Source organism: Schistocerca gregaria, chromosome 3 (assembly GCF_023897955.1).
Source record: "Schistocerca gregaria isolate iqSchGreg1 chromosome 3, iqSchGreg1.2, whole genome shotgun sequence".
NCBI classification, from domain to species: domain Eukaryota; kingdom Metazoa; phylum Arthropoda; class Insecta; order Orthoptera; family Acrididae; genus Schistocerca; species Schistocerca gregaria.
In genome coordinates this window covers 538,613,782-538,637,260 of record NC_064922.1, presented here as the reverse complement: position 1 = coordinate 538,637,260, position 23,479 = coordinate 538,613,782, and the positions used below count along the sequence as shown (strand labels likewise).

Sequence of the window (23,479 nt, the reverse complement as noted above, 5' to 3'; positions counted from 1 at the left end):
TCACTACTTCATCTCTCAGAGCTATCCATTCTTCTTCTACTGTATTTCTTTCCCCCATTCCTGTCAATGTCTGCTTGTGTCTGTGTATGTGCGGATGGATATGTGTGTGTGTGTGTGTGTGTGTGTGTGTGTGTGTGTGTGTGTGTGTGTGTGTGTGTGTGTGTGTGTGTGTGCGAGTGTACACCTGTCCTTTTTTTCCCCTAAGGGAAGTCTTTCCGCTCCCGGGATTGGAATGACTCCTTACCCTCTCCCTTAAAACCCACATCCTTTCGTCTTTCCCTCTCCTTCCTGAAGAAGCAACCATCAGTTGCGAAAGCTAGTAATTCTGTGTGTGTGTGTTTTGTTCATGTGCCTGTCTGCCGGCGCTTTCCCGCTTGGTAAGTCTTGGAATCTTTGTTTTTAATATATGTACACACACACACACACACACACACACACACACACACACACACACACACACACACACACACACACACACACACATATATATATATATATATATATATATATATATAGACTTACCAAGCGGGAAAGCGCCGGCAGACAGGCACATGAACAAAACACACAAACACACACACAGAATTACAAGCTTTCGCAACTGGCAGTTGCTTCGTCAGGAAAGAGGGAAGGAGAGGGAAAAATGAAAGGATGTGGGTTTTAAGGGAGAGGGTAAGGAGTCATTCCAATCCCGGGAGCGGAAAGACTTCCCTTAGGGGAAAAAAAGGACAGGTGTACACTCGCACACACACACACATATCCATCCGCACATACACAGACACAAGCAGACATATTTAAAGGCAAAGAGTTAAGGGCAGAGATGTCATTCGAGGCGGAAGTACAGAGGCAAAGAAGTTGTTGAAAGACAGGTGAGGTATGAGCGGCGGCAACTTGAAATTAGCGGAGGTTGAGGCCTGGCGGATATCGAGAAGAGAGGATATACTGAAGGGCGAGTTCCCATCTCCGGAGTTCGGATAGGTTGGTGTTGGTGGGAAGTATCCAGATAACTCGGACGGTGTAACACTGTGCCAAGATGTGCTGGCCGTGCATCAAGGCATGTTTAGCCACAGGGTGATCCTCATTACCAACAAACACTGTCTGTCTGTGTCCATTCATGCGAATGGACAGTTTGTTGCTGGTCATTCCCACATAGAAAGCATCACAGTGCAGGCAGGTCAGTTGGTAAATCACGTGGGTGCTTTCACATGTGGCTCTCCCTTTGATCGTGTACACCTTCCGGGTTACAGGACTGGAGTAGGTGGTGGTGGGAGGGTGCATAGGACAGGTTTTACACCGGGGGCGGTTGCAAGGGTAGGAGCCAGAGGGTAGGGGAGGTGGTTTGGGGATTTCATAGGGATGAACCAAGAGGTTACGAAGGTTAGGTGGACGGCGGAAAGACACTCTTGGTGGAGTGGGGAGGATTTCATGAAGGATGGATCTCATTTCGGGGCAGGATTTTAGGAAGTCGTATCCCTGCTGGAGAGCCACATTCAAGGTCTGATCCAGTCCCGGGAAGTATTCTGTTACAAGTGGGGCACTTTTGGGGTTCTTCTGTGAGAGGTTCTGGGTTTGAGGGGATGAGGAAGTGGCTCTGGTTATCTGCTTCTGTACCAGGTTGGGAGGGTAGTTGCGGGATGCGAAAGCTGTCTTCAGGTTGTTGGTGTAATGGTCGAGGGATTCAGGACTGGAGCAGATTCGTTTGCCACGAAGGCCTAGGCTGTAGGGAAGGGACCGTTTGATATGGAATGGGTGGCAGCTGTCATAATGGAGGTACTGTTGCTTGTTGGTGGGTTTGATGTGGACGGATGTGTGCAGCTGGCCATTGGACAGATGGAGGTCAACATCTTCATGATCTGGACTCACAGTGAAGAACAACTCCAGAATTTCCTCTCCAACCTCAACTCCTTTGGTTCCATCAGATTCACCTGGTCCTACTCCAAATCCCATGCCACTTTCCTAGATGTTGACCTCCATCTGTCCAATGGCCAGCTGCACACATCCGTCCACATCAAACCCACCAACAAGCAACAGTACCTCCATTATGACAGCTGCCACCCATTCCATATCAAACGGTCCCTTCCCTACAGCCTAGGCCTTCGTGGCAAACGAATCTGCTCCAGTCCTGAATCCCTCGACCATTACACCAACAACCTGAAGACAGCTTTCGCATCCCGCAACTACCCTCCCAACCTGGTACAGAAGCAGATAACCAGAGCCACTTCCTCATCCCCTCAAACCCAGAACCTCTCACAGAAGAACCCCAAAAGTGCCCCACTTGTAACAGAATACTTCCCGGGACTGGATCAGACCTTGAATGTGGCTCTCCAGCAGGGATACGACTTCCTAAAATCCTGCCCCGAAATGAGATCCATCCTTCATGAAATCCTCCCCACTCCACCAAGAGTGTCTTTCCGCCGTCCACCTAACCTTCGTAACCTCTTGGTTCATCCCTATGAAATCCCCAAACCACCTCCCCTACCCTCTGGCTCCTACCCTTGCAACCGCCCCCGGTGTAAAACCTGTCCTATGCACCCTCCCACCACCACCTACTCCAGTCCTGTAACCCGGAAGGTGTACACGATCAAAGGGAGAGCCACATGTGAAAGCACCCACGTGATTTACCAACTGACCTGCCTGCACTGTGATGCTTTCTATGTGGGAATGACCAGCAACAAACTGTCCATTCGCATGAATGGACACAGACAGACAGTGTTTGTTGGTAATGAGGATCACCCTGTGGCTAAACATGCCTTGATGCACGGCCAGCACATCTTGGCACAGTGTTACACCGTCCGAGTTATCTGGATACTTCCCACCAACACCAACCTATCCGAACTCCGGAGATGGGAACTCGCCCTTCAGTATATCCTCTCTTCTCGATATCCGCCAGGCCTCAACCTCCGCTAATTTCAAGTTGCCGCCGCTCATACCTCACCTGTCTTTCAACAACTTCTTTGCCTCTGTACTTCCGCCTCGAATGACATCTCTGCCCTTAACTCTTTGCCTTTAAATATGTCTGCTTGTGTCTGTGTATGTGCGGATGGATATGTGTGTGTGTGTGCGAGTGTACACCTGTCCTTTTTTTCCCCTAAGGGAAGTCTTTCCGCTCCCGGGATTGGAATGACTCCTTACCCTCTCCCTTAAAACCCACATCCTTTCATTTTTCCCTCTCCTTCCCTCTTTCCTGACGAAGCAACTGCCAGTTGCGAAAGCTTGTAATTCTGTGTGTGTGTTTGTGTGTTTTGTTCATGTGCCTGTCTGCCGGCGCTTTCCCGCTTGGTAAGTCTTGGAATCTTTGTTTTTAATATATTTTTCCCATGTGGAAGTTTCTTTCTGTTTTATATATATATATATATATATATATATATATATATATATGAACAAACAAACAAAGGTTATTGGCCGGGCTGCAAGTGAGTGCAGCCTTTCTTCTTTGTTGCGTTACTGGGAGGAGGAAGATGTCAAGCCCATTTCCCTGGCCACCTTTTACCCCTAGAAAAGATCTCCAATACTTATTTAATAGCAGGTTTAGTGGACCCAGGGCCATCCTGGAGAGACTATAATGCAGAAAAATACCCCCTCCATCCCCCACCCCTCTCCAGGATTGAACCTAAGACCTCCAGGGCTATAGTACTGTGCCCTAACTCCTAAACCACCACACCCATATATTTATTGATTGTTTTACTTAATTGAACTTAATGCAACACTGAATTATCTTTTAAAGTACAATACCATTTCATGTCTTATTCAGAAAACTTTTTATGTTGTCAAGCTACTGGATGGGTTTTTCTCCAGAGCTGACAGAATACCAACACATATCTACATTTGTGCATGGCTACCCTGTCCTGACTGACTGTGCTGCATGTTGATTGTAGGACTCATCCAGAAGCTTCACAAAATGTTCAGTCCTGTTTATGTATATCTCGGTCACTCAGTACCTCAGTTATAAGGTGAGTCAACATTTTCAGTTCTCCCATTATTTATAATCCACCAAAGACTTTACATTGTTATATGTATGTTTTATTTAAAGACGTACCTTGACATGACCTGATCGTTATTCATTTCATCATGAAATCGTCGATAATCCTGCGAACTTAATGCATATGCAATAATAGAAGAAGGTTCAGTTTCATACACAACAATTGGTACAGCTCCATCTGTTGGTGGCAGATGATGCTCCTGGGGACTCAGTGGACTCTGTAAAAAAGTTATTTGTCACAAAATCACCCTCATATGAATTTCATTGACATTAATCTTATCTTAAATGAAAGCATCTTCAAACTTGATGCAAAATTCTGGAATAAGTATCCCAGCTCTTCATTCAGAAAAAAGTTTGGATTTCATATTATCTAACCAAAAACTATACATATACAGGGTGTTTCAGGACGTCCTCGCCAAACTTTGAGGGACACTAGATCATACTTTGATGATCATTTTTTATCATGGAACATTTGTTTTGGTCCACTGTTTATGAGTTATGTGCATTGTCATTATGTGCACCACCACCTAGTGACCTGCTGTGCAGGTTCTAGGTAGGTCATTACTCTGTGGAATCATACCTGGCCTGTCACTCAGCTTGTGCCATTGTAATATGGTGCCTTCAGTGGTGTGCATCATATCAGTGCTGCATTCAGCTTGTGTTCTTATAATGGTGTATCTTCAATGGTGGGTGTCTTATCAGTGTTGCTGTCAGCTTATGTTCTTATAATACCGTATCTTCAGCATTGTGCATCTTACTAATCTTGAATTCAGGTCTTGTTGTTGTTTGTATTCAATGAATCATGGGGTATGGATTTGATGAAGTCACCAACATGATTGTGTGTTATGGTAAGGGGACGGGAAATGGAAGAACAGCTCCTCATACCCAGGAAAATTGGTTTCCTAACAGAAGAGATCCACTAACTCTTCTGCAACTCATGGATGCTTACAAGAAACAGGGAGTTTGCATCCTAGCATGTTGGTGGTGGTAAGTTTCATGTCAGAACATCAGATTTTGAAGGTGAATTGATCTGTAGATTTAGGACTAGCTCGTTACCAACATCTTATGCAGTTTGTGCAGCAATTTGTACACAAAAGTGTGAATGATGTTTCCTTCCATACAGCTGTTTTATCTACAGTTGTGGCCTCCTTTACAAAAGATGGGTATTTTAACAGCAGAAAAAGCCACATCTGACACTATGAAAACCTGCATGTGGTTGCTGTTAGATTGTGCCAATGAAGGTTCTCCATAAATATGTGGATGGGAATTGTGGATAATCTTCTACTAGGACCTGCATGTGGTTGCTGTTAGATTGTGCCAATGAAGGTTCTCCATAAACATGTGGATGGGAATTGTGGATAATCTTCTACTAGGACCTGTAAAACTGTTACCTACATTAACAGGAACAGCTTGCTTGCAATTCCTGCAGAGTACATTTCCAGACCCGCTGGACAGTCTACTGCTTGCTGTGTGCAGAGGCCTCTGTTTCCAGCTTGATGGAGTCCCAGCACACTTCAAGGTTGATGCAAGAGTGCAACTAACTGGCAATGTTTGGGAACACTGGATACGACGTGGAGGGCAAGTTGTTTTTCCAGCACATTTGCCTGATTTGACATATTTTGATTACTGCATGTTGATTGTAGTGACACTACAGTGTCATTGATTAGAACAATGTAATCATCCAGGTGTATGTGTATTCTGGTAGTTCCCAGGAAGGGCTCATCCAGAAGCCTCACAAAATTTTCATATCAAGAGTATGGTTTACATTATTCCACTTCCAACTTGAATTGAGTTGATAGTCTGAATCACTGATCAATTCCACCACATCTGACAAAATGTTGACATGCTCTCCAGAGTAGTATGGGCAATGGTGTGCTGCACGCGATGAGGCACATGGTGTATTTTTGAACCATTTGCGATATTTACTGTCAGGGCATGACTAATAATAATAAATGGTAATTTTTGTGCAACTGTAGTTATTCATTACTATAATGTTAAGGATGCATTAAAGACTGTATGTACCCTCATAAAAATGATCCTATATGGGTCTTCACTGTTCAATGTTTTCAGTGAGGTCCTGAAACACACTATATATAATTCAAATGTTTATATGTTTCATAAAGAATATGGATTTTGTCATTAGAAGATGAATTCAGGATGAAACAGCTTAGAAAGCATTTTAGATACTGGATATTTGCATAGTAGTATCATGTTGCTGAACTCTGTTCAGCAAAAGAAGAAATAATTGAAATGATGGTTATCATACAGTTTCTGAAATATTATTTTGGATTCTATATTGCAAATAAAAAGAAGATGAAGAGAAATTACATACTACATTAGATGCAAACCTGTATAGGAGCTGAAGATGTGGCAGAAGGCAAGAGTTGTGACAATATAGTTTTAACACTCTTCTGTGATGATTTTCCATCATGACTGTCTTCAAGTGATTCAGAATGCATTTTTATTTGGACTTTTGGAGATGATCCTTCTAACACTGAAATGAAATGAAAAATGATTATAATGATTACAGACACAAAATTTCTAAATTGTGTGCTAAGGAAAAAATTACATTCAAAGCTGCACTTATAAAACAGTTTTTTTAATGTCCATTACACAAAAGACTTACATCTGCAGCATATGAAGATTTGCTATAAACAAAATACTTTCACTTTTCTCAATAATTACGTGAATGGTATATGGAATGGAAGGCATTAAGAAACTAGTTTCACTTTAGTATGCTGTATCACTTCTAGTGTCGCATATAAAAAATGTGCACTACTGTACCATCTATTCCTTGATGTCATTAAACCCACATACTTTCAATAAAAATAATGAAAACAAAGTAGAAAATACTACAAACAAATTTCCAAAACATGATAATAACAGTGCTAAAACATCTATAGGATATAATTCTATGATTTACACACATCTGAGAGATTGTATTGGAGTCATGCCACAAAACTATAATAAAAATAGGGTATAACCAGTTGGAATAAAAAGAAGGAAACAGAATGAACAATAAAGGCAAAAACTGTGGTAGCTGAACATTGCTTAAATGAGGGACACGAGATGAAACTTTACGAGACTCCGATACTTGCCAACACTTATGGTTTATGGAATTGGAATAGTGTTTATAAAGAGGCAATTTAAGTTAAGTTGGCTGACAATGATTAATGGAGGCAATGGCTATTCCCTTAGCAAATGTGGAACCCTGTCTTACCCCCATCATGTAAGAACATTCTTCAGTGCAGCTAGATTGAAAATGATCATTGAGTGCAATGTAGCATTGCCGCCAGTGCCCTACCAACGGCAGTGCTACCTGCCCAGTCTTGAAGGGCAGCAACAGTGATGGGTGGTGCATATTCTGTGTACAGTACGGAGGCCTACACAGGATGATGATTTGCAGCCTTGGCATCAGTTTTCAGCAGGAACAGTGTTCTGTTGGAGATTGGTGATAGTTGGATCATGAAATATTGAATCAAGTTGATTTTAGAACCCAGTAGCAAACCTGAGGAGACTTTCAAGACTTATTATGCTGAGAAAACCTACAAAATCACATCTTATTCTCCTTCCATTTGATGATCGCAGAGACAGCGATGCTCAAAGGTGGCTTCTATGGACTGAAATAATTGTACAAAATATCAAACATAAATCAAAGGTTTAATATCATTAAATAGTTTAAAAAACAATTTTAGAAAATTCTATAAACACCATCTCTTACCCTCGTTCAACAATTGTGGAGTTTCTACTGTGCCAGACCAAACACCGCACCACACTGAAGTTGTCTCTGCCGTGTCCAATTTCCCACTGCCAGTGTGCTGAGGGTCACTGCAGTTGATGTTTCATAAAGAGTCACACCTTCTCAAAGTAAGGCTACAACATTATATTTTTAAAAAAATTCTTAATAGTTACTGCGCTTAAAGTCAGTTTTTCTCAATCTATCATTTGGTGTACATAAATTTCCAGTTTCTCTAGCACATTCAAATAAAGACATCTAGGAGCTCTGTGTAGTACTTCCACTTGTTTACTTATTGTGTTAACTTCATGCTTGTTATCTTCTACAATTTGCACATTTGATCTTGTACATCCTGGAGTATTTTGCCTCATTGTGATTAGACCATGCTGCAATCCATGGACTGTTCTCCACTCGTGCTGAAATGCCATGGCGATGTTTTTTGAAAAGAGCTTCACACTTATCTTCAACTCATACCCTTTGTAGACAAAGCAACAAATTTCTTCGTACCTTTAATATTGTTACTCTCTTCCCTTATACCAAGAACTTGTTTTCAATTTTTGTAAACATACAAATGACATAATGAAATTATTATTCTGCAGCAGAGTGTACACTGATATGAAACTTCCTGGCAGATTAAAACAGTTTGGAAGGTAGGGGACGAGGTACTGGTGGAAGTAAAGCTGTGAGGGCTGTGAGGATGGGTCATGAGCAGTGCTTGGCTAGCTCAATGGTAGAGCACTTGCCCGTGAAAGGCAAAAGTCCTGAGTTCGAGTCTCAGTCTGGCACACAGTTTTAATCTGCCAGGAAACTTCATATCAGTGCACACTCCACTGCAGAGTGAAAATTTCATTCCAGAAACATTTCTCAGGCTATGACTAAGCCATGTCTCCGCAGTACCCTTTATTCCAGAATGGCTAGTCTTGCAAGCTTCACAGTAGAGATTCTGTGACGTTTGGAAGGTAGGAGATGAGTTATTGGTGGATGTAAAGCTGTGAGGACAGGTTGTGAATCATGCTTGGGTAGCTCAGTTGGCAGAGCGCTTGCCCACGAAAGGTAAAGATCCTGAGTTCGAGTCTCGGTCAGGCACACAGTTTTAATCGGCCAGGAAGTTTCATACATGTGACATCTTGTTTCCTACCTCTATTCGCTGTAGCTATTTGGTTAATGACATCTATTTCTGTTTGCAATTCCTGTTCTTTGAAGGGCAATCTCAGGACTTTGTTGCACTCTGCATAAAAGTATGCTCTTTTATGTTGGGCTGCATGGTGTGAGGACACTCTTACTATACTATCCAAGCATTTATACCTTCTAAAGGTGATAATAGCATGCCTTCCTCCCTCTCATCTTACAGTCAAATCCAGAAAGTTAACTACACCACTGTCCTCCACTTCTAATGTAAAGTGCATTTATGTATGTTGCTCATTTAATATTCCTACTCCTCCTACTTTACTCTCTTTAAAGAGCAGAATATTGTCATCAATGTACCATCTGTAATAAATCATCTTGTCCTTAATTTCTGGAAAGAGCTGAAAAAGATGTGCTCAAAGTTAGTCATAAAAATCTCAGCCAAAATTCTTGATAGGCAATTTCCCATGGCCTACACATCGTCCTGCAAAAAAACCTTGTTGTAGAAGATAAAACACTTAACAGCTATTTGAACTCCAGCATATCCGTAAGTTTAAAGATTTCGCTCATGCTCACTGACCTGTTTCTTATTAGTTTCTTACTAATAATGTCTAAAGTTTCTGAAACTGATATATCAGTGTAAAGGTTCACAGTGTCTAATGAGGCCAGGATGGCATCCTTCAGAATACTTATATCCTTTGTCTTCATTTGCAAAACACACTTTTTGATATTCTATGTATGCTTGAAAGTGTACAGTAATTTCAACTTATGGTATAAAGCTTTGTTCAAGAGCTCTTTAAGTATTTCCTTCCAGTATAAATAACGTGCATATATTATTTTCTTCGTACAACTCTTGTCTGCTCTTTAAGGGAAGGAAAGAAGTAGTAGTAGAAATAATGGGAATATTAAATGACCAACACCGAAAAATGCACTTCACATTAAAAACTGAGGACATTGGAGCAAATAACTTTCTAGATTTGTTTGTAAGAAGGGAGAGAGGGAGGCATACCTTCGGGATATTTAGAAAGTATACATGCTCAGATAGTATTATAGCAGTGACCTCACACCACCCACACTCATATAATATTACAGGGGTGATGTCACACCAGCCATCCCAACATAAAAGAGCATACTTTTATGCACTGTGCAACAGAGCCATGAGACTGCCCATCAAAGAGGATGTTGCAAATGGAAGCAGATATCATCAAACAAATAGCTACAGCGAATGGATATAGGACACAAGATGCCATGCAAATGTTTACTAAAATTAAAAACAAGTTTCTCAGTATAAACAAGAAAGTAAAAAGATTGGAGTTAAGAAGAAATTCGTCATTTTGACATACAAAGGGTATGTGTCAGAGAGAATTGCAAAGTTCTTTAAAAAAAACACCATCACTGTGACATTTCAAAATGAGGGGAAAATGGCGCATGGATTAAAGCACAGACCAAATACAATGAAGCAAAGTAACTACAGCAACTTCACGATGTACAAAATTAAATGTGCAGTGCGTGATAGGAACTGCATAGGACAGATGAGATGAAATTTTGAAATCCAGTACAAGGAAAAATCTAGTAACAGTGATCAGACAGTATTTGGAGCCCTTGCAAAAGACAGCAAGCATGAATTTAGGACAACAAGTGAGCGAATGGAAGTGCTACACAGAGCACCAAGAAGTCTTTATCTGAATGTACTGAATGAAATGGAAATTTATATACACGAAAGGAAAGATCTAGAGAAACTCCTTAATGAGGAAAGTGACTGCATGGATAGTAACTATCACAAATTTTTTTCAGGCATGTTATAGCCTTACTATAGGAAGGCATAAGAAGCTTTAGAAAACATCAGCTGTGGCAGTCCACAGCACACTAGCAGTAGCAAATTAGACATGACAGAGGAAACTTCAGTGTGGCACAGTGTTTGATCTGACACAGTAGAAACTCTGTGATTGATATATAAGAGGAAGAGAAGACATTTACGGAATTTTATAAAGTTGTCTTTTGATATTTTTACTGATATAAAAAACCTGCGATTTATGTTTGATGTGTTATACTTAGAATTTTTATGCTTAAATTATTTAAACTCACAGGGGGCACCTTTGAATGCCTGGCTCTACAATCATCAAATGGAAGGAGGAGAAGATACTTTTGGAGGTTTTAAAGTTCTTTTAAATTTTTAATAATATTAGTATCTTCATATATATTTTAATATGTAACACTTAGGAACATATTTTATGTATTATATTATTCCATGGAAGGCACTTCAGAGTACTACAGACTTTGCACCAGTTAGGTATAGAAAGAAACTTCCACATGGGAAAAATATATTAAAAACAAAGATTCCAAGACTTACCAAGCGGGAAAGCGCCTTTACAAATGTCTGCTTGTGTCTGTGTATGTGCGGATGGATATGTGTGTGTGTGCGCGAGTGTACACCTGTCCTTTTTCCCCCTAAGGGAAGTCTTTCCACTCCCGGGATTGGAATGACTCCTTACCCTCTCCCTTAAAACCCACATCCTTTTGTCTTTCCCTCTCCTGCCCTCTTTCCTGAAGAAGCAACCGTCGGTTGCGATAGCTAGAAATTCTGTGTGTGTGTGTTTGTGTGTTTTATTTATTGTGCCTATCTACCGGCGCTTTCCCGCTTGGTAAGTCTTGGAATCTTTATTTTTAATATTAGACCACATTTGGACATATTTACTATCAAAAACAGTTTTATCACAATTTATTTATTACGGTGACCAGTTTCAACCACTACTGTGGTCATCTTCAGATCAATGAGTAAGAACCTCCTTCTGATGGCAATCACACAATTTGAGTAGTGATTTGCCACCAGAAAGAGGTTCTTACTCATTGGTCTGAAGATGACCGCAATAGTGGTCGAAACCAGTCACCGTAATAAATAAATTGTGATCAAGACTGTTATTGATAGTACATGTTTGTAACACATTGATCACTGTTCACTACCATAATGTAATCAAAAGTAACAAATTTGGACAGTTTTGGACATTCTGTTATATTCAAACTTAGAATATGCTCAATAATTCTACAACAAACCAACAATAAGGATATTAATCTGTAATTTTGGGGTCTGTTCTGTTACTCTTCTCAAATACAGTGGTCACCTGCACTTTTTTCCATTCACTTAAGAAATTCCACAGATCGAGAAATTCACAATAAATGCAACCTGAAAATGGGGCCAGTGCCAAAGAGTGCTCCCTGTAAAACTGAATTTGGATTCCTTTTGGACCTGATAGCTTATTTGTCTTCAACTATGGCAGCTGATTTTCAACGCCAAGGAATGCCTGTGTACGTGCTCCATACGGGAGTCTGTGCTGCAGTCAAACTACGGTACATCTGTAAGATGCTCCTAAACAAATGGTTTCTTAAATGTGAAATTTAAAACTTTACCTTTCCTTTTGCTGTCTTCTACTGTCACACCAGACTGGTGTACCTTTACAAGGTACTAATATGTCATCACAAGGCATTCCCCCCCCCCTACCCCCCTACACACACACCCCCCCACCATGCATCGCATAGATGACCTGAGAGTAGGTATATACAAGCAGATTCTACTTGTGTTGTCTGCTCAGACTGTGGTAAAGTGTTTAATGCTATTTTGGATACCTAGGAAGAGGAATCTAAATGTTCTACATCTACATCTACGTTTATACTCCGCAAGCCACCCAACGGTATGTGACGGAGGGCACTTTACGTGTCACTGTCATTACCTCCCTTTTCTGTTCCAGTCGCGTACGGTTCGCAGGAAGAACAACTGTCTGAAAGCCTCCGTGCGTGCTTGAATCTCTCTAATTTTACATTCGTGATCTCCTTGGGAGCTATAAGCAGGGGGAAGCAATATATTCGATACCTCATCCAGAAACGCACCCTCTCGAAACCTGGACAGCAAGCTACATCGCGATGCAGAGCACCTCTCTTGCAGAGTCTGCCACTTAAGTTTGTTAAACATTTCCGTAACGCTATCATGGTTACCTAATAACCCTGTGACGAAACGTGCCGCTCTTCTTTGGATCCTCTCTATCTCCTCCGTCAACCCGATCTGCTACGAATCCCACACTGATGAGCAATACTCAAGTACAGGTCGAACGAGTGTTTTGTGAGCCACCTCCTTTGTTGATGGACTACATTTTCTACGGACTCTTCAAATGAATCTCAACCTGGCACCTGCCTTACCAACAATTAATTTTATATGATCATTCCACTTCAAATCATTCCGTATGCATACTCCCAGATATTTTACATAAGTAACTGCTACCAGTGTTTGTTCCGCTATCATATAATCATACAATAAAGGATCCTGCTTTCTATGTATTCGCAATACATTACATTTGTCTATGTTAAGGGTCAGTTGCCACTCCCTGCACCAAGTGCCTATCCGCTGCAGATCTTCGTGCATTTCGCTACAACTTTCTAATGCTGCAACTTCTCTGTATACTACAGCATCATCCGCAAAAAGCCACATGGAACTTCCGACACTATCTACTAGATAATTTATATATATTGTGAAAAGCAATGGTCCCACAACACTCCCCTGTGGCATGCCAGAGGTTACTTTAACGTCTGTAGACGTCTCTCCATTGATAACAACATGCTGTATTCTGTTTGCTAAAAACTCTTCAATCCAGCCACACAGCTGGTCTGATATTTCGTAGGCTCTTACTTTGTTTATCAGGCGACAGTGCGGAACTGTATAAATGCCTTCCGGAAATCAAGGAAAATAGCATCTGCCTGGGAGCCTGTATCTAATATTTTCTGGGTCTCACACGATCGCTGTTTCCGGAATCCATGTCGATTCCTACAGAGTAGATTCTGGGTTTCCAAAAACGACATGATACTCGAGAAAAAAACATGTTCTAAAATTCTACAGCAGATCGACATCAGAGATATATGTCTATAGTTCTGCGCATCTGCTCGACGACCCTTCTTGAAGACTGGGACTACCTGTGCTCTTTTCCAATCATTTACAACCTTCCGTTCCTCTAGAGACTTGCGGTACATGGCTGTTAGAAGGGGGGCAAGTTCTTTCGCGTACCCTGTGTAGAATCGAATTGGTATCCCGTCAGTTTCAGTGGACTTTCCTCTTTGAGTGATTCCAGTTGCTTTTCTATTCCTTGGACACTTATTTCAATGTCAGCCATTTTTTCATTTGTGCAAGGATTTAGAGAAGGAACTGCAGTGTGGTCTTCCTCTGTGAAACAGCTTTGGAAAAAGGTGTTTAGTATTTCAGCTTTATGCATTTCATCCTCTGTTTCAATGCCATCATCATCATCCTGGAGTGTCTGGATATGCTGTTTCGAGCCACTTACTGATTTAACATAAGACCAGAACTTCCTAGGATTTTCTGTCAAGTCAGTACATAGAACTTTACTTTCGAATTCACTGAACGCTTCATGCATAGCCCTCTTTACGCTAACTTTGACATCGTTTAGCTTCTGTTTGTCTGAGAGGTTTTGGCTGCATTTAAACTTGGAGTGAAGCTCTCTTTGCTTTCGCAGTAGTTTTCTAACTTTTTTGTTGAACCACGGTGGGTTTTTCCCGTCCCTCACAGTTTTCCTCAGCACGTACCTGTCTAAAACGCATTTTACGATTGCCTTGAACTTTTTCCATAAACACTCAACATTGTCAGTGTTGGAAAAGGTCCGCAGTCAGTCCTGTCGACGATGCAGCAGATGGTGAGCTCTGCTTTCATCCCGCTAGCGAGACTGGCAGTCTTCACCGAATCAGATAGCCGCCGGAAGCTAGAGAGGATTTCCTCCGATCCATAGCGACACACATCATTGGTGCCAACATGAGCGACCACCTGCAGATGGGTGCATCCTGTACCCTTCATGGCATCCGGAAGGACCCTTTCCACATCTGGAAAGACTCCCCCCGGTATGCACACGGAGTGCACATTTGTTTTCTTCCCCTCTCCTGCTGCCATATCCCTAAGGGGCCCCATTACGCACCTGACATTGGATCTCCCAACTACCAGTAAGCCCACCCTCTGCGACTGCCCTGATCTTGCAGACTGAGGGGCAACCTCTGGAACAGGACAAGCAGCCATCTCCGGCCGAAGATCAGTATTGGCCAGAGACAGAGCCTGAAACCGGTTCGTCAGACAAACTGGAGAGGCCTTCCGTTCAGCCCTCCGGAATGTCTTTCGCCCCCTGCCACACCTAGAGATGACCTCCCACTCTACCACAGGTGAGGGATCAGCCTCAATGTGGGCAGTATCCCAGGCAGCCACAGTATCAGTCCGATCGGGGGATGCGTGGGACGAGCTGGCCGTCCCTGACAAACCCCCATCCGGACCCCCACAGTGATGCCCATTGGCAACAGCCTCAAGCTGTGTGACCGAAGCCAACACTGCCTGAAGCTGGGAGCGAAGGGATGTCAACTCAGCCTGCATCCGAACACAGCAGTTGCAGTCCCTAGCCATGCTAAAAACGTGTGCAAAGAAAGTCTGAATTAATCTACAGAGATCACAAACAAATCAACACAAAATTTAAACAGTTATTAAAATACAAGATTGCCTAGTAAATGTAGTAATGCTGCTACTTGCGCACTGCTGACACACTGCTCGGCGGCGGAAGGAGACTACGCGATTTTACACTATTCACGTACTAAAACGCAATGCTACAACTCTCAAGTACTATAATATGCACGAAATTTATGAATTAAACAATGCAAGTACCAAAAACACGCAAAGAAAATAAGAATTAAACTATGTAACAAATGAGTGAGCTAGGAGTATATGACTTGCTGCTGCAGCTGCTTATCCAATGGCAGCAGGGAGCGTATGTTATTTCCAAGCAACCAGCTGTGTTTCTCATGAGTGGCTTGTCCTTGGCCCATGCTGATTCTTTATGAGGAAGTTATTTTTTTACTGGACTGGTATGTAACACCTTTATTTTTTCTATCAGAAGGTTCTGGTTCTTGTTTTACACTTTATTTCATTTTATTTTGTGAGAGTCAGCGAGCATCACAGTCAATTGGGGTTTGTTTGCCGTGAAGCACAGACTGGTCGCTGTTGCGTCTGTTGAGCAGGTCATAGATGATAAGAGGACAAGCTGCATGATGAGCCACAGATGCTGTATTTTTAACAATAATTTATTGTTAGTTGTTTTCCTTTTGATAGAAGAAGGTTAATATAAAAGTAATGAGACTTGGTTTTTAGCTAAGTTGAGCAAAATGTAATGCAGTTGTAAAATATTTAATGCAGCAGTTTATGTCATAGCAATATAAAAAAATTGTAAATTAATTTTTTACAAGTTATCTGCCACTAATAAGAATAATTACCAAACCCGCAACCTCATGGAATAAAACCATTATAATCTTAAAAATTTGGTAAATATAAAAAATCACAAGAGATAAACTTGTTCTCGAAAGAGAGTTATCTGCTTGCGCAAAATCAAATCCTGCTCCAACACTATTTATTGCAACAAATTCTGACAAGTATTTTTTATCAAAATTACCATCCACAGTTCCAACAACTGTATCTGGAGGCAAATTGTAGTTATCTTCAGCCAGATCTTCATCAATAATATCAGAGCCCCCTTGCATACTTGGAGACGAGAGACATTCAACTTCTTGGCCTTCTGAGCAAGGACTGGTGGATCCTTCACATGTCTCTGTATCATTAATATCCTGTGGCACTGCCTGTAACAAACAATGCAATGTGTACACCACATCACAGTAAATAACAAACTGACATTCCAAATGACAACAACGCATTACGTTCACAGATCTTAATACAGTCCCTTTGAAAACTGATATTATGCAAAGGGGAATAAACCGCAATCTATTATTACAAGCAACTTTTTTTATTATCTGACACAATTAAAGTATGATGGTTTTTTAACTGATTTCCATTGTACATGGAATCCATCTTTACCCTGTTTTAAAAAGAGCATACCACATAACACAGAGAAAAACCAAGAGTCAAATATTTAATTTCAGTCTAATTCAGAAGTTACACGTGTTGGTGTCTGCATGGGTACATAAGAGACTACAAATCTAAAGTTATGCTTCTACTGAATATACTTTCCTCTCTCAAAGAGCTTTATATGTGGGAAAAATGTCAAGTTGAACAATGCTGGAAATGGGATTAATCATGTCTCCTGTTAAGATGATGAATGAGTCAGTTCTCACATGAAAGGGAGGTAATAGTTCATGGTTGTGTACATGCTGGCCAGTAGGTGCATGTCCAGTAATGTATAATGGAGATCAAATTAACATTTGAGTTACTGACATATTTATTTATAAAAAAACCTGATACATTTTAAAATTTCGAAAGTTTGTCTGCCTGAGAATGTACTGTTGTCCCAAGCATATTGCAACAAAAGGTGTATTTCTATCGCTGCTCGTTTAGTTTGTATTGCCGTTTCAAATATACCGGTCATTTTTGAAACACCCTGTATTAACACACACACACACACACACACACACACACACACACACACACAAAATGTGCATAAACAACAAGTAGTGTTTGGCTAAGTCAGTTTTAAGATCCACAATGTGAATTATCAGAGTAACGCTGGCGAAGCCGAAAGTACCTATGAAAAGTAGGAGGGTATGCATATTGTAGTTGCAACCAAATTTATTTACAAAATGCATTAGAAGAGATTTTGAAAAGGAAAATATCGTTACACCAGGCCTCCAAAATATACTCTACACCTTCTACAGGACAAAACGAAAGAAATTCATACAGGAAACACCCAGTGTTCTCGCATCCTTTCTGTGGAGGTCTGTTAATTTTCTTATCATTATTTTTAATTAGAAATTTATATTCTGAAACTCTTAAATTTCATGACATATCTTTTCAAGAATGTCTTCCAATAAAAAGAATTGTATTTAACCTATAGGCTATGATGTTGTTTCAGCTTACTTTTCAATTCACTTAATAATAAAATTATTTGTGTATTTAATTTCCTAATACAACATTTAGTGCAAGCCAGTTAGAGAAAGTTATTGTGATCTTATAATGTTCACTTTAAGTGACCAATGCTAATGTAGGTGGCTGTAACTTCATCTTTTCATAATATTTTATTGCTGACCAGAGTTACCCCATTTCCTGGGAAACTTTCACCACAGCTAAAAATTTTATACAGCAAACAAAATGCTACAGTTATGTTTTCACATCACTATGAGGTAAATGGTCTCTAATTCAATTACAACATTTAGTTTTAATCTTCACATCAAAATTCATAAAAAACCTTAAAAAGTGACCAAATTTAACCCATTTTTATGGCACATAACTGGATGAGGTGTGAAACATGAAATCTCGTGTGCATATTTATTAACTGCTGACTATGTCATCCTTTAAAGTTAATTACGATGATTTTGAATAAAAACTGGATATTATCTTTCTTCTGATACGCAAACACCACTGAAACATAACATTCCATATTGTTCCTGATGGAACACTTACTTTAACCTGAATTAAAGTAACACAATGAAATGAATGTCACCCATGTATCATCATTTCACAAACAAAGCACATTATACATTACTTTGTACTGGATATACACAATGAGATTGCAGGCAGACGCTACAAGTCATTTAATCACAAATTCATCACATGTGACGTCCTGGCAGATTAAAACAGTGTGCTGGTCCAAGACTCGAACTTGTGAGTTGTGCCTGGGCAGCTCAGTTGGTAGAGCACTTGCCTGCGAAAGGCAAAGGTCCTGAGTTCGAGTCTCAGTCCGGTACACAGTTTTAATCTGCCAGGAAGTTTCATATCAGTGCACACTCTGCTACAGAGTGAAAATCTCATTCTGGAATTATCACATGTGAATTAAAGTAAACAATATATGCACTTATTGTATAAACTGTCATGCAAAAATGCCCTTGATGAAAGCTGTACTGATTTGAATGTAAATTCTCATGTCTTTTACCTATCATGCATATCTTAATACAACTGTTTCTTATAGCTCTGGAAATGAACGTTCCCTAAAAGAAACCCGTCTGCAATGATTACAGAAAACTGTAGACAAGCAAAAGTAGCAAAGTAGCATGGGGTAGGATGACATCTGATCTTGTGTCTCCTTGATATAAGTGCAATGTAATAATTGCTTCATACTTTCATGTGTTTCATTTGGTAGTATATACTTAAATACTAATTGTTCCACAAGATGCATCTGTATCAAAGGTAGCACAAGATTTTGTACAACTTTACAATGAGCTGTTTATGCTCAAACCTCATACTGCATGTTGGTAAAATCTGTTTTGAGTGGTCATGGAAAAATTTCATGGTGGAACATTTGACATGTATAGCCACAATGTGACAATGTTTTTGTCTCCATCACAGGAGTAATATTAAGTTATTAAACAAAACAGTAACTGCTACCTTCGATACACCAGAGATAACCAACATGGAGAATAAGGTAGCAATTAACATATTTAATCACTGTCTGACAACTGACACATTCTCATGTACATAAATTAATTTTATTACAACAGAAACATGGCTTACAGTCACTGGTGAAGTGCAGTAATGAATTGCACACCATAAGGTTTCTTCTTGACTTAAACTTAACCAAAAAAGCACTCTTTTGAAAAGTAACTTGTAAATTTTGCTATGAAACTCAGCTGTATTAGTCCCTTTTGAATATGAAATTAACTCCTGCTGAGCAAGTAAAAAAATATTTTGAAGTCCAAAACAGAAGTTCTACAGCCTGGAAAAAGTATGGAATAGTCACCAATTACCACTCTACATCTACATCTACATATACATCTACATAGATACTTTGCAAGCCAAGGTATGGTGAATGATGCCCTGTATCATTACTAGTCATTTCCTTTCCTGTTCCACTCGCAAATAGAGTGAGGGACAAACGAGTGTCTATATGCCTCCACATGAGCCCTAATTTCTCGTATCTTATCTTTGTGGTCCTTATGTGCAGTGGCAGTAGACTCATTCAACAATCAGCTTCAAATGCCAGTTCTCCAAATTTTCTCAGTAGTGTTTCTCGAAAAGAATGTCACCTTCCCTCCAGGGATTCCCATTTGAGTTCCAGAAGTTTCTCCGTAACACTTACATGTTGTTCGAACCTACCAGTATCAAATCTAGCAGCCCACCTCTGAATTGCTTCAATGTCTTTCTTTAATCTGAGCTGGTATTGATCCCAAGTACTCAAGAATGGCCCACACCAGTGTCCTATATGCGATCTCCTTTACAGGTGAACCACTTTCCTACAATTCTTCCAATAAGCCGAAGTCAATCATACACCTTCCTTATCACAGTTCTCAAATGCTTGTTCCATATCATATCGTTTTTCAACGTTATGCCCAGATATTTAAACGATTTGACTGTGTCGAGCAGTACACTAGTACTACTGCATGCGAACATTAAAGGTTTGATCCTCCTACTCATCTGCATTAACTTACATTTTTCCACATTTAGGGCTACTTGCCATTGATTACACCAAATGAAAATGTTGTGTAAGTCATCTTGTATCTTTCTACAGTCGTTCAACTTTGACATCTTACCATACACCACAACATCATCAGCAAACAACCGCATATTGTTGCCCACTCTGTCCGATAAATTGTTTATGTATATAGAGAACAACAGTGGTCCTATTGCACTTCCCTGGGGCACTCCTGGTGATAACCTCGTCTCTGATAAACACTCAGCATTGAGGAAAACATACTGGGTTCTATGAAATAAAAAGTCTTCGAGCCACTCACGTATCTTTGAACTTATTGCATATACTCATACTTTCCTTAACAGCCTGCAACAAGGCACTGTGTCAAATGCTTTCTGGAAATTTAGAAATATGGAATCTGCCTGTTGCCCTTCATCCATAGTTTACAGTATATCATGTGAAACAGTGAAAAGGGCAAGCTGAGTTTCACACAAGTGACGCTTTCTACAACCATGCTGATTCATGAACATAAGCTTCTCAGTATGAAGAAAGTTTATTATATTCGAACTGAGAATATGTTGAAGAATTCTGCAGCAAACAGAAGTTAGGGATATTGGTCTGTAATTTTGTGGGTCCATTCTTTTACCCTTCTTATACCGGAGTCACCTGCAGATTTTTCCAGTGCCTGGGACTTCGTGCTGGGTGAGAGATACACGATAAATGCAAACTAGGTAAGGTGACAATGCCGTAGAGTGTTCTTTGTAAAATCGAACTGGGATTCCATCTGGACCTGGTGATTTATTTACATTCAAATCTTTCACTTGTTTCTCTACACCAGGGATGCTTTCTATTATGTTTTCCACATGGGAGTTTGTCTGATGGTCAAATGATCGTATGTTTGAACAATTCTCCCATGTGAATGATTTCTTGAACATGAAATTTAAAATTTCGGCTTTTGTTTTGCTATCTTCAACTGCCACACCAGACTGAATGGTTCGCTGTCAGATCTTTTGCTAAGGTGTGATCGTGGTAGCAGTTGTCTGTTTCACACATAGATCTTTCCACAGACGCACAAATCTCTACTAATCTTCAGTTGTCATCATTTGTGCGTTCCCTTTTGATCCAAGAGTGCGACAGCCTTTGCTTCCTTAGCAGCCTCTGAATCTTGTTTATAAACCATAGTGGGTATTTTCAATCTTTATCCACTTAATAGGCACATGACTCTCCAGACCACAATTTACAATCTGTTTAAAGTTTGCTCATAATTCCTCTACAGCCATCTTACTGGAACTAAGTGATGCCAGTTCACTAAGTGAGACGCTAATAAGTGCTTATCTGCTTTTTCAAGCAGAAATGCTCTCCTACTCTTGTTGTCTCATTTATTAACTTTCGTAATCACAGTTGCTATAGTGACATCATGATCGCTAATCCCCATAATTACACTGACATTGTTGATAAGGTCCGGCCTATTTGTAGCTACAAGGTCTAAGATATTTCCACAGTGTGCGGGCTGCCGAGCTAACTACTCAAGACAGTTTTCAGAAAATTTGTTCAAAAGTATTTCACATGACTGTCGGTCTGTGCCCTCCACAATGAACTCATAGACATTCTAGTCTATACTCAGTAGGTTAAAGTCGCCTCCAACTAGTATTGCCTGATCTGGGTATTTAGATGCTATTGACTTTACACTTCCTTTGAATGACTCTGGAACTGCCACAGCAGAATTGAATGGCCGGTAAAAACATACAACAATTAACTTTATTTCACCTACACCTGTTATGTGTGATTCTTCAGGGAGCCGATCAGAATGCCATCACAGATCCAAGTGGTGAGGCAATTGCAAGAGCTGTGAAGTCATGAATGATTTCAGTGGTGATCTTCGGATGCACACTGGAAAGGTTATGGCTTTGAGATCCGCTGCTTCAAAGTAAACAGGCCATGGCATGGAGTTACAAATTTTTGAGTGGCTGCGCTTGCAGCTTTGGTAGAAAAAGATAGTTCCACATATGTGCATCTTCTACGATGTGCACACTGACGAACGTCCTGGAATGCCTGAAGCAGCTGCCCTCTGGTGGCTTTACTGTGAAGCTGCTCTCTGAGTAGCACAGGGTGTCGTCAATGAGAAGTGGTTGTTGCACCACCACATCGACATTAATGTACTAAGTGTTACAGTGCAATAAAACTGAGTGTTCAGAGAAAAACACATCACTTGTAGGGGCAAATACAAACAAACATGTAATAAATATTTTTATTGTGACACACATGCTGCAGGACTCTGGACACAAACATACAGAAAATACTGGAAAATGAAAGTGTCTGCTTCCAGGTTAACATGAACCTACAACAAAACATCACCATTCAACCTAAGCTACACCTCACAATAAGCTACAGATAAGTTTATCACCACAATCTACATTTACAGATTCACATTCACTGACTTTGGCAACTCTCAACCAACTTGTCACTTTCCTAGCTAACCTAGACATCAGCTGTGCTAAGTATCAGTTTGTCACCAAAATCTAGATTTGGTATTCACATTCACTGGATTTTCCAAGTCACAACCAAACTTTCACCTTCAAATCTATGCTAGACCTTAGTTTATACTACAGATCAGTCTGCCACCACAATGTAGGTTCAGTTTTTGAGATGAAATCATTAACACTACTTCCACACAATGAAAAATTGACATTTATATAAATAAAAGAAATGCCTGGAAAAAAAAGGCAGAGTAGAAGACAAAGCCATCTGTATAACATGAGTAATTAGCATAATTTTGTCATCACAATCAATACTCATATTTCAGATGAAATCTTAAACAATATTAGAACATGAAATGTGCAAATGTGCTGTAGAACAGCTGTTCATAAGCTACCACATGCTGTCCACTCACTGGCTGCCTCCAACTTGACATGGACATACTGTGGTAACATCTGTCGTATATCATGAACAAGTGCAGGGCACAGATGGCATATAGTAAAGTTTACCTTAAGATGCGACAGTGTGATGTCCTACAGGACAATGTCATTGTATTTTATAGTTAACAGATAATAACTGTAGTGTATCTTGCTTCCCCACTGCTCAGTGTGTATACTAGTTCTCTATCCATTAGAGTTATACTTTTGTCTTTATCTCAGCCTTTTTTACTCCTTTACATCGTGATATATCATCCCTCTTCTTCTATAGCTCATTCCAAATTATGAGGTCTCAATGCAGCTAGTTCTAAGTCTTGCAAATACACTTCTCGGGTTTGCTGCCAGATCTTATTGTGCA

At 40.3% G+C, this 23,479-nt stretch overlaps 1 protein-coding gene across 2 annotated transcripts in view; it reads right to left on the bottom strand.

Moving 5' to 3' along the window:
* LOC126354444 (1-phosphatidylinositol 3-phosphate 5-kinase-like) overlaps positions 1 to 23,479 on the bottom strand; it is a 294,219-nt gene that overhangs the window by 56,931 nt on the left and 213,809 nt on the right. For both annotated transcript variants that reach the window (XM_050004130.1, XM_050004131.1), the window contains exons 21-23: positions 16,310 to 16,489; positions 6,325 to 6,470; positions 4,034 to 4,194 (exon numbers count right to left, since the gene is read on the bottom strand). In XM_050004130.1, the coding sequence (XP_049860087.1) occupies positions 4,034 to 4,194; positions 6,325 to 6,470; positions 16,310 to 16,489 (487 nt within the window). The remainder of the gene's footprint in view (positions 1 to 4,033; positions 4,195 to 6,324; positions 6,471 to 16,309; positions 16,490 to 23,479) is intronic.